Source organism: Nilaparvata lugens, chromosome 1 (genome assembly GCF_014356525.2).
Source record: "Nilaparvata lugens isolate BPH chromosome 1, ASM1435652v1, whole genome shotgun sequence".
Taxonomy (NCBI): Eukaryota; Metazoa; Arthropoda; class Insecta; order Hemiptera; family Delphacidae; genus Nilaparvata; species Nilaparvata lugens.
The window spans coordinates 47,333,421-47,349,889 of record NC_052504.1 but is presented as its reverse complement, the minus strand read 5'-3'; the positions used below and the strand labels follow the sequence as shown (position 1 = coordinate 47,349,889).

Genomic DNA, 16,469 nt, shown 5'->3' with positions numbered 1-16,469 from the left:
AATTTCCGGATTTTTTTCAACAATCAAATCTCACTTTACGAACATATTTTTTCATGAATTGTTTACAGCAGATGAAATAGAAAATTCTATTGTACATTTCAAGATCATGTAATAGTTTTTATAATAAGGGGTTACCGAGATACATAGCTTTGAATATAGAAATTGGCCATTTCTTATGTATTAAATATGAATAAGTACCTACACTCAACAATAAATTTTCTATTTTTTGACCGAATTTGACTGTTGATGCATGATTTTGAACCGCCTTGGCGAGCCGAGAAGAATGAAGTGTAGTACGATGAAATCTGAGCATTGTGTAAAAAGTAAATTATAAGTGTTTAAAATTTTGATCCTTGAGGTGTCCTTAAGCGTGCCTCTACTAGGAAATACTGAAATTAAGTGCATCTAACGGGTGATTCTTACCCATGAACTTATGTCATTGTGCGAAATATCAATGTGAGGACAAAGTATATGGTGATGATGGTTGAAGCTGAAAATTAGGTGTTTTCCACAATACAAGGAGCATTGTTGTCAGGTGTACCTGGAAATCTATATGACATAGAGCGCTCTACCTGATCTCAGATTGTATAGCACAAAAATACGCCAAGAGGGATTTTGAAATATACATCTAAATTGTAACAATCGGAAGATATTGTTGATTAAAAACTAAAATTCATCAGAAATTGATTTTTTTTTTAAATTTTACTCATATTTGAAAAATTATAACAAAGTACTCATTGGAGATAGAGAGTTCCGAGTGATCTCATTTTTTTCAGAATTATATAATCTGGGAGAGATTTGGCAGAAATAGCTGAAAACTGGAAAATGAGCCGAAAATACGAGGTTTTTGGGCTATCTTGTATCTAGCACAAGGAAATCTTGCATGAAGAGATTGGTTCTGGATTTCTCTTATGTACCCAAATAATATATTAAAAAATCAGAACTACAATATAAATTGCAAGCACACCCCCTTTTTTATGTCTATATTGACTGGACTAATAGTATCATCCATAAAAACGTATGGCGATAAACGATATTTAAAAACATCGATGTTCAAAAGCATCGATGTTTACTGTTCGATGTTTTTCACTTATCGATGTTAGGATGAAAAAACATCGATGTTCAAAACATCGATGTTTTGTCTTTCGATACCCATCCCTAATAAAAACCTGTTATTTTAACAATTACACACCTTCAAGAGCGAATATCTCAGGAACTGTTGGGAATATCACAAAATTTCATTGAACAAAAAGTGTAGAGAATCTATGATGCTTCATTTTTGAATAGTTAGTTATGTATGTTGAAAGCATTTTTTTCAAGATATGAGCGTGGAAGTAGAACGCTGTAAACTTTTAAACCACCCTCATCCCTTTAGCACATGAGTTAGGAATGGGGACTTTTGATATGTTCTCCTCCTAACTAGTCTCAACAAAGCTGCAAAGTCAAAAATTTTGTTTAAAACATTCCCTCCAAATTCCTTTGTCAATAATTGGTCTATTGATGCAAAAATGGAGATTTCACACTCAACACTAAAGCTGCTGCAAAAGGTGTAGGGAAATTCATAAAAGTGTGAAAGTATACATCAAATTTAAGAGAATTCAATGCTCTATAAGCTCATAATCAACATGGATTTTTCCCAACGATTTTCAAAGAGTTATTAGAGCGAAAATAGAAAAAAATTGGTGACAAACGTGTCTTTTTCAAAAATGTCACACTTTCAAGAGGCGATATCTCGAAAACAAGAGGAGATAAAGGAAGTTGTGAGATGAATATTGTAGGAAATTATGTGAGCTTTAATTTGTTATATGACAGTCAAGTCCTTAGGATATATAGTTTTCCAGTTTTATGCGAGAAACCAAAAAATGGTACCTTCAAACCACCCCCACCCCCTTAGCACAGAGGGTAGGGGTGGGGACTTTTGATATGTTTACCTCCTTACTACCCTTAACAGAACTGTGGGGTCAAAAATTGTCTTCCAAACATTTTCCTCTATAGGCTACCCTTTTTTGTGCATTCATTGCCTGGACTATTAACATTTAATACAGGGAACTTCTCAAAAAGTAAATTAGTGGGGAATCTCTGATTTTTTGAAATTAAAGCCTTTATCAACGTCCTCTGTGCAACTGCAACAGGCCAGAGAGCATTGGTTGAGGCTCCACCCCAAGCCACCATGCCGTATTCAAGCAATGACTGGGCGTAAGCAAAATATATGGATCGTCAATGTCTGGGACTTAGCACCTGTCCAAGTTGCCCAAATGCATATGTTAGTTTACGAGTCTAAGGAGTTGAACCTGTCCAACACAGCTTGTGGTCTAACACAATTCCCAAATATTTATATTGAGACACCTGTTCTATACTTTCACATATGCAAGTAACTGATTTTGGATCTCCACATGAATGCATTTTAAGCACATTTAGTCCAGGGCCACCACGAAGGTATATTGGAAGGCTCTTTGTTTTTCCAATGTTGATAGATAAAACGTTGTTATCCATCCCATTTTTAACCTTTGATAAGTCTGATGAAGCATTTTAAAAAACTTCTGCCCATGAACAGCCTGATGTCACAAGAGCTGTGTCATCGGCAAAAAGGAGCAGGCGACTGTGCAGCTTCAATTTTGCAAGTTTGTTTGTATAGATAAGAAAGAGGAGAGGTCCCAAGGTACTCCCCTGTACTCCGCCATGATCAACATTGACAGAGTCGCTATGTATGCCATTCAGACAGACGGTTTGCTTCCTATCCTCAAAATAACTTTTAAACCAGTCAAGAGATCTATTTCTGAATCATATTGCTTGGAGTTTAATGAGAAGTTTGTTCTGGTCTATTGAATCGAAGGCCTTTGGAAGATCGAGGAATGTAATCATGACCTGCTTTCTTTTGCTACATTGATCTGAGATGTGGTTTGTCATATCAAAAAGGGCATTGGTAGTATTTTTGGAACTCATAATACTGTACTGATTACTTGTGATAATATTATTATTATTCAAATAAGTGCTTACTTGTATTTTAACGGATTTTTTTAGAATTTTAGCATGTGAAATTAGAAGGGAAATGGGTCTGGAATTACTAATGACTGATTTCGAGCCAGATTTATGAATTGGAATGACCTTCGCAATTTTATAAACATCTGGAAATTTACCTGTTGTTAGGCTAAGGTTTGTAATGTGTTTAATTGGAGAGAGAAGTCCCTGCACATTGTCCTTCAGCAAAGGTAGGTATAGAGTCCCAGTCTGGTGAAGAATGGCCTTTCATGCTACTTATAATATTTATAGTATCAAGCTCACTGACAGGGCTCAACTCGAAATCAGCATTAATGACATGGTCCAAATCGCTCACTTCTGAAGGAGCAGATGGATGTATAGCTCTGGCCAATTGCTCCCCCACAGACGCAAAATATTGACTGAATGAGTTGGAGATCTCAGTAGCCTCCAACGGGGTAACCCTGCTGCCGGCATTGAGAGCTTTTATAGGGAATTGTTCATCTTGCTTGGATTGTCGCCCTGCTACTTCATTAACAACAGACCAACATTTTCTAGGGTCTCCCTCAGCTGCATCTATTTTGAATTTATAATAATTAAATTTGGCTCGTTTCATTGTCGGAATGTAGAATGTTCCTGTACCTGACATACATATTTCGAAGCACAATGTTAAATGGCTGATTGTATAACTGCTTCCTCATTTTATCTCGCTTACAAATAGAATTGACTATGCTATCTGTTAATCTTGCCACGGTTTAATCTTTGAGATTTTGGCATTCTGAAAAATCTGGGACTGAAATAATTGTTTGAATAGTGTCAATAAATTTAGTTGAAGATAAGTTAACATCATCAATACTAGTAACATTGTCCCAGTTTTGATTTAGTATTGTAGAATTTATTTTGCTCCAATCTCTTATAATCTTTACCTCCCTCTTACTGGTAGTTCCATTACTATTGGAGCCTGTTGCAAAATGGTCAGTTACTGCTGACTCAATAATTACTGATTTAGCAGTTATATTATTGTTTTTTTTCAAGAATATGTGATCCAAACAGCTGCTACTATTGGGTCTGGTGAGGTTTTCAATACAAGAAATCATATTAGCATCACAAAAAGTATCCAAATAATGATCGCGTAGCGTATTCTGGAGTGTTTGTAAAATATCACAGTTTATATCTCCCGCAAATATGCAAAGATATGAGCGGCGAGCGTTATTTGTATAGTAATCAGAGAGATCCTCAATGAACAGAGAAAAGTTAGAATTAGGACTTCGATAAACGGCTAGTAAATCACATTTAACTCCTTCCCAATCGAAAGAGATAGATAAGCTAGTGAACACTCCTCCCAGTAATAGCTGATTACAGATAACTGATAAACTACTATCAATGTAAACTACAACACCATCACTGCTGTTCAAGCTATTATATGATCTGCATAGATTGTAACCGGGAATGTTAATTAGGTCACTGTCATCCTTAAGCCAAGCATCAGTTAAGATCTAGCAATCAAACCTAACTTGAAACCCCTCCAATAGCACAAGGAAAGAATCCAAATTTTTGTTAAAACTTTGGATATTTTGATGAATAACCCTGGAAGCTGTCAGATCACAATTATCAATATTAATAAAATCCTTCACATCACAACAATTGATGCACTCCACTAATGGAATGTCATATGCATCTGTCACATGCATCATACTCTGTAAGACCTTCAATTGAGAAGAAAAATATAGAACATGAATTGTTTGTCACTCGTGCATCTATATTGAAAAAAGGAATATGCTTAGTCTATTATCGAGAAATTTTATTCACCGAATAGCCTAAACTAGAAAACTCCACCCATGAAGTTCAAGATCAAAAATAAAAATAAGATTCCCGCAAAAAATATGAAAAATAAATACCGAGTTGAAAAAAAATGATTAGCTCTTTTATGCTTAGAACATTCCAATTAATTCAAGTTTGACATTTATTCCAATTTATAAAATAGTCACGGTTCATATATATGTGATCACAGTATCACAATTCTCTAGAGAATAGAATGATTTTAGACATAATATGATTGATAAATTCCAATGGTTATTGGATGGAAAAACAAATTGAATTTTTAAGAATAATTGATAAGATAACTATACTAAGTTTTGATAACGACAATACTTTCAGCTTGCAACACTAATCGCTACAGCAATAATCCATGTACAAGTAGTAGTACAGCAATAATCCAATACAAGTAGACTTGTACAGTCCTACTGTGTAATAACATGGGGCGTTCTAAATAAATAATCTTACTGTTATAATGCCACTGAAATTGAAGTTTTCATACCCGTTAAGTACTTGGGTGAATAATAATTATGATAATTAATGGATTGGATCTAATTCAGAAGTTATGATTTTATAATATAGGCACTGTCCCAGTTAGGAGATCTATAACATACTCGTAATTACATTAGATAGTTTTCAATAACAATATGATTTTATGATATAGACACAGTCGCAGTTAGGAAAATATATAATAACTCGTAATTACAGTAGATATTTTAATAACAGTAGGATTTGTGATTTCAGTCTGGAGCATCAAGATTATCACTTTATTCAATTTTCAGATTGGTAATAGTTATGTTTTTTCTATTATCACATTCATTTTTTTATTACAGTTTTAGTATAAGAGATATTAAATTATCTATGAATAATTAAATGATGTATCAATAGTCTTGAAAAAGGCGTGTTCCAGAGTCACTGAAGCTAGCTATAGTTAATCCAATTTATAAAAAAGGGAGTAAGACCAACATTAGTAACTACAGACCAATTTCACTTCTATCAACTTTCAGCAAAATCTTCGAGAAAATACTCTACAACCGTTCTGCTAATTTTTTCTCAAAAGAGAATATATTCAGCAAACTTCAATTTGGGTTTAGAAGGGGCTTATCTACAATAAATGCAATTGCTGAGTTCACCCAAAAGATTTACGAATGCCTTGACCAAAATAAACCTATTTCAGGTACTTTCATTGACCTTTCAAAGGCTTTTGATTCAGTTGACCATTCTATAGTATTAACAAAACTAACAAAACATGGTATTAGAGGTCTAGCATTGAAACTTATAGAGACATATCTTTCAAACAGGCTGCAATGTACAGAAATTGACTTAGAGGTTCAAAATGCAAGTACGAAAGTCAGATCAAATTTGAAAATTGTAAGAAAGGGTGTACCCCAGATATCTATTATTGGACCCCTCCTTTTTTTAATCTATGTAAATGATATGCCTAAAATATTGAACAGCCTAATAGTATCATATGCAGATGATACATCTCTGCTAACATGGGACAGTTGTACTGCACAGTTGGAGACATCAAATAGACAGGCTCTTGCAGAAATAACAAAATACTTCAACTCCATTGCTTTAACTGTCAACCCTGAAAAAACCAATGTTGTGCTATTTGACGCTTGCAAGCAATTTTTACTGGATCCAAACTGCTCTCGTATATATGAGCCACTAGAAGTAAGGAAAAAGGTGAATTTTCTTGGTATTCACATTGATGAAAAACTGACCTGGGAAGAGCATATCAATTACATTACAAATAAAATAACGAGAAATTCCTACATTCTTAAAAGGCTATCCAAATATTTAACTGAAGATCGGCTTCTTCTGGTTTATTATGGAATCGTGTACTCTCATCTAGCCTATGGTATAGAGATATGGGGAGGAGCTGCCAATAAATACATGAATAGACTTTTTCTCGTTCAAAAAAGAATATTGAGATATTTTTTCGGACTAGGATATAGAGACTCTTGTAGAACTACATTTCAAAATTATAAAATATTGACAGTTTATGCTCTCTACATATATAAAACCATAATCTTCATCCACAAAAATTCACATAAATTGACTGCTTCAAGTGACATACATAGCAAGAACACTAGAAACTCTAAATTTTATCACAGGATAAGGGTAAATAAGAAACTAACAGAGAATGATCCATTTATTAAAGGGGTCATATTTTTCAATAAAATTGCCAGAGCATAATATCAAATCCCTGAAAGGCAACCAATTAAAATCTCAATTAAGAAATATCTTGGGAGACAGGCCGATATATAGTACTTCTTAGTGACTACTAATTAATCATATTACTATATGATATTGTATATTGTATAATATTACTATATTGATAATATATTGTTTATATTTATTTGATTTATAGATTCACTGTTTAACTCTCTTTCTCTTTGTACTGTACAGTGTATGTTTCTTTTAAAAAATGTTAGAGATTAGGAAAACTGACGGTTTCAATCTTGTAATCTTGCTTGATATGGAAATAAACTGATTATTATTATTATTAATAGAAGTACTCCAGGATCTTATTCATAAAAAAAACAACGTCTATTAATATATGGTATGGTTTCTAAATAATATATGTGGTAGTACTGTTGTATGTACGGTAACACTAGTTATTCGAGTTAGTAGAATTCTTATCAACAACTTGAAGAAAGATATGTAAAAAGATTAGGACAGAATAAGAAAGAGAAACAAAACTGGTAAAACATTTAAAAATCTTAAAATAATACGGATAAAACAATAAGCAAAAAATGAGAAAAGTTCGGCATCAGTAATCAATATCACTTGTTGCTTTCCGTAATTTATATTTTATTCAGTTAGAAACGTCCTGCACTGGTTCAGTTTCTGCAATAAGGTCGTTAAATTGGTCCAATGTAGTTAAACGAATGACCGGTCCTGACTGATGTTTTTTCACCAGAACTCTACAATCGTTCACCCAGCTAGCTAGCTTACCAGCCTTGTAGAGAGTTCTTGCATGGTTAAAAATAGACTCAGTATGTGGAGACAAATGCTCATTGATGTAGATAACAGTTTCCGGAAATTCAACATGTAGGTGTTTGGCGGTAAGATTTTTCACCTGTCTTCGTGCATACAGCCAATCTGATTTCACGACCCGCGACACAAAGTTTACTACAATTGAAGGGGGAAAGTTTTTATTTCTGCTTGAGAGTCTCTGTGCCGCTGAAATGGCATATCTATCGAAAGGAATATTTAGCTGGAGTGCTAAACTCTGTAGGATGGCACACATATTTTCACCATTTGTGACAGGAATACCAGAAATAACAATATTGTTTTTACGTGTTTGATGCTGGAGATTGGCTACTTCTTCTTTTAAAACTTTAATTTCAGTCGAAAGTTTATTATTTTCTAGAGTTAGTTTATCTAATTCATGGGAGTTCTTATCACATGTAGCAGTTACCTCGTTGAACTTTACTTTCAGATCACTAACGTTGCTACTGACCTTATTCAGATTGCCCTGCATCTTATCGAGTTTTTCATTGTTTTCCTTTTGAAAATCAGCTATAACTTCGAGAATATTTTGTGACTGGTCACAGGTGTTGTCTAGACGATTACTCTGCATACATTGATCACATTTTCAGTTTTTACGAAGTGATGTTTTTTTAAACTCGTTGGAAACACTTTCATCCAAACAGGTCGGGTGGAAGGCAATATTACAGATGGTACACTTGACACTATCCTTAGCCTGTGTGACTTCACCACATTTTTTGCATTTATCTGCCATATTCAAGCCACAAGAACTATTAACTTTCGTAAATTATAGGCAAGCTGGATTACTAAGCATGATGAAAGCACTGAGCGACAAACAATAACCGGTTAGATTGAGACTGATAAGCAGACAACTAGGAGATGTTTACTCATCGGATGACCGATAGCGACTGAAAATGTGTAGTTTACTAGCTGCGTGAATAAAGAAAGGCTGTTTTACAAACCTGCCGTCTAGAAAAGTGTGAATTTCTTTTATTCCATTACTCTCAAATTTTCTATCAAGAAAAATTCATTTAATGAATGGTTATCAAACATCATATTGTTGGTTATGTATTCTATGGCAAACAAACTATCAGCTAATGCGCAGAGAAGCAGACTACAATAATCGACTAATGAGAGCTCAGATAGTTGGAACTGTACCAGGTCGGACAATTTACCACACTTCGACTGTGGGGTAGGAATTTGGAACTGGAACTGGTTTCTGGTACAGAATCTGTCAAAACTCTTCCCATGGAACGCGGAACTTTTTACCTGGTAAATTGTGAATCAGACAATTTACCACATTCCATGTACACAGAACGGGCCCATTGGCTTCTTTCTTCATTGTTGAGTCCCACTCCAGAAATTCAAAATTGTTTTTTGATGTTTAGATTAGTCTTTTAGGATGAAATTTATAGTAGGCTATGGACACCTATTTTTTCCTCTTCAATTTAAAAAAATTGAGTATACAGTATATTAGCAATGTAATATAGGTCTATATAAAAATACAATTCATTAGCCTATTCTTAATTAGTCCATATTAGGCCTACTCAAGCTAGCCTTTTCAACTAATTTTGGGCTAGTCGGTGTGAGTGAATAATTATTGTTTTTTTTAGGATTTCTATAAAAAATAAAAATCTGGTGTGGTACACTCACACAACTTTCCTTGCTCATATTTGAAACTACGATCAGACTTCTGTATATGTGTATATATAATTGTTTTCAGAGTACTTTTTCCTTAGTGTAAATTGTGAAACTCGATGATTTTTTTAGTCCTCATTTTTTTAAAGTCGTCAAAACAGCTGTTCTATTGATTGAATATCTCGACTATGTGTTCTTTTTATGAACTGCGCTACCTACCTACCTCATGCACGAGAAGGAGGTTACTAAGTCCATTTATCAAGGATGGGGTGGACCCCACATCAGTTTCCCAGAAAGGAGACTCATGCCAGTTGATAAAGCTGATAAATAACTATACAGGGTATGAATTTGAAAAAGAATCGGTCAAGTTATTGTTGAGAAAATCGTGAAAATCATGGTTTTTTAGTAATTATCCGCCATTTTTCTCGAGAATATTACGGAGCTCCTGCAATTTTCTCAGAAATGAGACTCATGCCAGTTGATAGGGCTTATAAATAGCTATCCATGGTATAAATTTGGAGAGAATCGTTAGAGCCGTTTTCGAGAAAACCGTGAATAACATGCTATTTTAGTGATTATCTCAAGAATATTACGGAGCTCCTGAAATTTTCCCAGAAATGAGACTCATGTCAGTTGATAGGGCATATAAATAGCTATCCATGATATAAATTTGAAGAAAATCGTTAGAGCCGTTTTCGAGAAAACCGTGAGAAACATGGTTTTTTAGTAATTATCCGCCATTTTAAATTGAATTTTATTGAATTTCTTATTGTCGGATCCTCATGGTATAAGGACCTTAAGTTTAAAATTTCAAGTCAATCAGTTGATTAGGAATGGAGTTATCGTGTACACACACACACACACACACACACACACACACACACACACACACACACACACACAGACCACACCCAAAAATCATGTTTTTGGACTCAGGGGACATTGAAACGTATAGAAAACTTGATTTTTTTTTTTTTTTTTGGAAAGCAATACTTTCCTTACCTATGGTAATAGGGCAAGGAAAGTAATAATCCTATTTTGGAATAATAGGTCTATGAACTCTAAAGGTGCGTACAGACTCTTGCTCTGCTCCGCAACCGAACGTCACTCCAGCAGAGCGATTGATGATCGCCCGGGGAGCAAGAGTAGTTCGACCGGGGAACGCGAGAAGAGCTAACATCTTCCATAACGTTCATGATGGGTGCGTGGGTGGTCCGACTGTGGTTCGATGGTGGTACGAAGGCGGTACGTGGGCGGTACGAGGGAGGAGCGTGCTCGGTGCGGGTTGGAAGCACGAATATGTGTACGCAGCTTAAGAAATACTGCATTATAAACTTCAGTGGGATTAAAATTGCTTATTATTGAAAATTACAGCAATAGTTTAAAGAAATATTACTAAAATTTAATATTGCCTCAATATAATGTAGCCTAGTTATGGAGTTAAAAGTATAATATTTTGAAAACTATATTCAGTAGAGATAATATTATTACCTAAATTCCTGCTTCTTTTTTTTGTGAACTCCAATAATTGTAAAAATATTTAATTAACCTAACCAACTAGAAATCAGTCTCAATTAATTCGGATAATTAGAGTTCTACTATGGCATAGGCTATATGAATTAATGTAATCTTTTTGTTTTTCTTTTGAGCAATCACATGCGATAACTGTTATCAAGATAAAACAGTAGCTGAAAAAGTCAGTTTAGCCAACTGAATTTCTTGAGTACCGTATCAATATCAATAATCTGGAATAATAATATTGTCGAAATGTCGATTGACTGAAAATATTGATACCAGATTGAAGTATCGAAACGTAAAAGTCGTCTGTCGAGTCGAGTCATCAAGTGTCTATGAGAAAATGGCCGTTACCAGCCTCTTGAAACATTAAAACTTATGAAGAAAATAAAAAAAAATGAATTTTCATTTGGCAGAATCCTTTAATATTGCATAAAACATAATCATAGTATATGCTATATTATTTTCGAGTGCATAAAATATCAATTAATTCAAGACTACAGACATCGTCTACTGAAAATAAGGTTAGTTCATCTGAGATTTATGAAGTGGCATTAATACTATTTTTAGAATCATTTATTGAGTTAAAAATAGGATAGTGACTCCTATTTTTTCTTTCACTATCATTTAAAAAAAATTGAGTCGATATCTTCAAAAATAGCTGAGATACAATTGCGCCGTAATATTAGTCACATATACCCTATCTCATTCTTCATTGTTGGGTACCACTTCAGAAATTCAAACTTGTTTTTTTTATGTTTTAATTAGTCTTTTAGGTTGAAATTTATAGTACCGACACCTATTTTTTCTTCCTCTTTCGTTAAAAAAAATGAGTCGATATCTTTGAAAATACTTCAGATACAATTGTGCCATAATATTAGTCAAATAAAATATACCGAAATTTCCAAGCATGAAGACACTAAAGCCGGGTCAAGACGCTCAAGTTTACTTTTGCTTGAGCAAAGACTGATCGTTTGGTTCAAGCAAAAGACGGATGTAAAATTGCGTCCACACGTATCCGTCTTATGATGTCCGTTTTCCTATTTTTGTGCTCACAAGCTCAATCGTCATAAACTATGGAAGAGCTAGTACTCTTGGCCACTTTTGTTTTGTGTGTAAAAATTATGAAGAAAGGTAGAGTTCATCGTTCACGTTGGAGTAGGGACTGGTTGTTGAAAAGACACAAAATTTCTCACGTTGCATTGCTTCGAGAATTGCAAGATGAATCTAAAAATATGTTTATAATTTTGTTTATATGTTCCTCATTTACGGTGAAACGCGGCAATAGATTTTCATAAAATTTGACAGGTATATTATGTTCCTCTTTAAATTGCGCGTCGACGTATATACAGTACAAGGTTTTTTGAAATTTTGCATTTTAAGGATAATACAAAAGGAAAAGAAGTCTCTTTTGAACGCCAATATTACAGTAAAAATCAGACTATAGACATCATAAATCAGCTGTCTAGTGGATTATTACTTGCATGCAATTAATATCACATTGTAATTTGGTAAAAAATCAGCTGTCGTGTAGACTATTAATTGCAATCAATGAGGCATGCAATATTGATAGCTCGATGTATCTTATTATTTTTTCTCCCGACTTTTCTCTGCTTTCAACTCGGTAAGCTTTTAATGATATTAGCATAGTTGTTTAAAACAAATTATAAGCAATCTAATGCTAACAATTATTTTTAATATTAATGATTATTGTCGATACAACTAAAATCATAATATCAGCATCAAATTCTGAGAGTATCGTGAGAATCAAAAGAGGATTATGACGTTATAATATACAATCGATAAAAGAAAACTTGCTTATTTTCAAGTACTCGCGAGGCATTTTATTAATTTGAGGTCGCTGAATCCAAATCTGAAATCACAATTTCTCTATCTCCATTCTACGCGATTTAGGTTATGGTGGATAGGCAAAAGACGGACGGTTTGATGGAAAAAGATTCCCGGCCGATACATTTTAAGTTTGACGACTTAAGCTTGAAGACCCATCCGTTTTACCGTCCAGACGCAACGACTCACATGTTCCGACTTTTGCTTGAGCAAAAGACTAAAGCTAAACTTGAGCGTCGGGACCGGGCTTGAAAGTAAACTTATAGACCCAAGTTATAATTATCTAAATTTCAAACTTACCTGGCGTCAAAGATGAAAGAGAGATCAAACACCCAATTACGAACGTAACAAGTATACAGCATAAAATTCTTTTTATACGAAATAATCTCAAACAGACTTCTGGAGAGAAGAATGGTGAATATTTCATGTCAACTAGAATTTAGAAAATATTCCATTCAGGTTTTACAGAAGATTAGCTGGCGGCAAACAAATTGAGGTTATGATTGAAAGACCAAATTTGATTGTTCAACTTCAAGTACAGTATTAAAGAATCGTTTGAAAAATTGCTAGTCTAGAAGGCTAAGTTAAATACAAAATCGTATATACTTCAATCACATGAGTCACTATAATAGATCTGCAAAAATTAACAATTAGTAAAGGATGCACAGCTCTTCCACAACATTATAAAAAGAAGGTGGAAACTAGAAACTTCATTGTTCTTTCTTCTTTTATTTTATTCAAACTGGGAGCAACCAACAGACCCAATTTATCTTTCACCCAACCTACAATTTCACCCAAGATTTCGGTATTGTGGAAGATACATGAAACCACTTCATCCAACCGACACTTCATCCAATTGCCTTTATATCCAAACTTAGACCAGTTACAGAATAGACACGTTGGGAAGTCTAGCCTCTGAAGCCAACATCTACTGTCATAATATCTCCAAATCGTGACGTCATCATCGGATAGAAAACTTTAGATTGTGTCTATTTCAGAAGGATGTAAATTATTATCCATTGAAATGATAAACTCCAGCTGCGCTCCCGCTGAAATAGACACAATCTGCTATGGAAAACAATGTGAACAAACTATACAGAAAAGTTTTCTCTCTGAAGCTGACGTCACGATTTTGGAGATATGGCAGTGGATGTTGGCTTCATCGACTTTCAGTATGAACAAAGACCTTAAAGAGATCTTCAAGGTCTTTGAGTATGAATATACACACGTACACACGTACACACGTACGTACAAATTCGCGCGAAAAATCGTATGTACACATGCCTCGGCATTCACCGTACGTCCTTGTGGACGCGTTCCACGTATGCCTCGGTATTCAAAAAGCTATCTGATTTGCAGACGACATGAAGACCTGGTAGATGTAAATTTTCCACATCATGATCATGACAATAATGGCGTCATTTCATCATTGAAGATAATTACAGAATGCAGTTGAGTTGTATCTAGTGCTAGTCTATGCTAGTTTTAATGACTAGTATAATAAAATCGGAAATAGAACTTAACAAACCATGTTGGTGGGTTGAACGATTGTAGGTTAATAGATTGAAGTAAGGAAATGAATTGCTCCATGACATAAGATATGAGATTGACAATTCAAACTTTATTAGGATGTAAAAACAATATTTTGTTAATATACTGAATCTTATTCAACTAGTTATCCAAACAAATGATACCATTATGAGGAAAGCAATAACTTCACAAGAACGATTGGCCCTAACTTTGAGATTCTTGGCATTAGGTGATTCAATATTGTTGGTTTACAATAACTTTTCTAAATCCCAAAACGGAAAATTTCTACAATAGCTCCAGGAGTTTTGATGACCTAATCAAAGCACTAAAAACTGTCCCACGAAATTGACAGTCTTCTTTAACCAAATTGACCATAAATTGAATCAAATACTGAATAACTGTTCATTGTAAATCAACTCTACTCATACACATAATAAAACAAGATTCTCCAAAAGATTAGCTTCAAGATTTACCTTCAAGGAATACTCGTTTAAAGTTTGATTAAATCTCACTATAGATAGTCTTGCTATCTAAAACGTATAATAGCATATCGAAGATTACAATTTCAATTGCCAACTCTGATTGATATCATAAAACAAACACAAGATGATTGATAGCTACAATAAAATATGTGATCTATATTTTGTTGTAGAAATCCTGTAGAAAAGCTATTTTCACTTAAATTATACAGATCTAAATTTTCTAATCATGATACAAAATATATACTCCATGCATGTTTCGATTTTAATATTTGAGACACCACATATATTATTCTACAAGATTACAAAAATCATACAATATTTACAATTCATTATTGGATCACAATTTGATTTGTCATTCATTAACCTAATTCATTGGAATTAGGTTATGGCGCCTTCAATGGTTACGTTTTGCCTCACCCGTATGGCAAAAAAGCGTCCACACCTGCATTCAATGCTCGCCCGAGGCGCCTTTGAGCACGCCAAAATACCGACAGGGTTCCGGTTCGCCCACATGCCTCAGCGAACAGTGTCCAGACGTGCGAATGCAAGCCCATACACGTATGCTCACCCGAGGCAAACGTACGTGTGTACACCGTTTTAGCAAGGAGGATCGTGGAGACGAAACAATGGTTATCTTCAGGGATACTTTTGAGTCACTGACTCGGGTGACCCAGAGCCAAACAAGATGGCGGCTGACCCGGGGCAGACTAGTGATCCTCAGTGAACTCTATACTAACTGGAATGGTCTAGCAACACAAAGAAAGTGAGACACCTGGTAAAGATTGGGAACCCGCATTGCTGTGGGATTTGTAATTTTGTAACATATTGGCTCTTATGGAAAAATGCATTGCACAGTTTCAATTTCTATTTTATTTCTATATTGTATGTCTTATTCCATAGAAGTGTTATTTTTTCTTTAAGCAGTTCATTGTTAACTTTTCGAGAGCAAAAATAATGAAATAGGTTGAATATGAATAAAGAAAAGATTTTTTCATTTGTGACTGCAGTAGTTTTAGTATTGTCAACTTTTCACAAGCAAGGGAATAACTTTGTGACAGATTTCAGAGAAGCGTATCATTTATTTATTTTTATCAATTTAACAAGGACAAATATAAACTGTCATGAAATGATTGGGAATGAAAAAACAGGCTCATAGTCCTTATTATTCCAATCCTGAGTTTTGTTCGTACACAGTCCAAAGGAGGGCTGTGTTTAATTGAAACTATTAAACACAGTCTTATGTTTATTTTGATATGATATACTATTGTTTTTTGGATTATATGATTTATTGTTAAAGGAAAGATTTATGATTTATTGTTTAAGAAAATATCTCAATTTAATAATATAGGCCTACTTACAGCAGGCTATGAATGTAGAATTATGTAGGTATGCATTGGTGTAATTTCAAATCAAGTAAGTGTGAGAGTTTCAGAAATGAAGCAAATAACGAGGAAACATTTTATTATATTATATGACTATGATAAGCAAACAGTAAAATATGCTACATAATTACCAGAGTAAAATGAGCAATTTGAAATTAAAAGGTTTCAAAAATTAATTACAATTCATCTGATAACGATCTCATATTTTTAAAAATAAAATTAGGTAAATATAATGAATTATGTGGACTCATGATAATTCAATAAAGAAGGATTATTGAATATG

General features: G+C 34.1%; 1 protein-coding gene across 1 annotated transcript in view; it reads right to left on the bottom strand.

Moving 5' to 3' along the window:
* The window catches only part of LOC111051545 (beta-1,4-galactosyltransferase 7), a 78,762-nt gene extending 65,231 nt beyond the window's left edge, over window positions 1-13,531 (bottom strand). Inside the window, exon 1 of the mRNA XM_039435449.1 lies at window positions 13,093-13,531. Within this exon, the coding sequence (XP_039291383.1) occupies window positions 13,093-13,219 (127 nt within the window). The 5' untranslated portion in view covers window positions 13,220-13,531. The remainder of the gene's footprint in view (window positions 1-13,092) is intronic.
* Window positions 13,532-16,469: the final 2,938 nt, after the last annotated feature.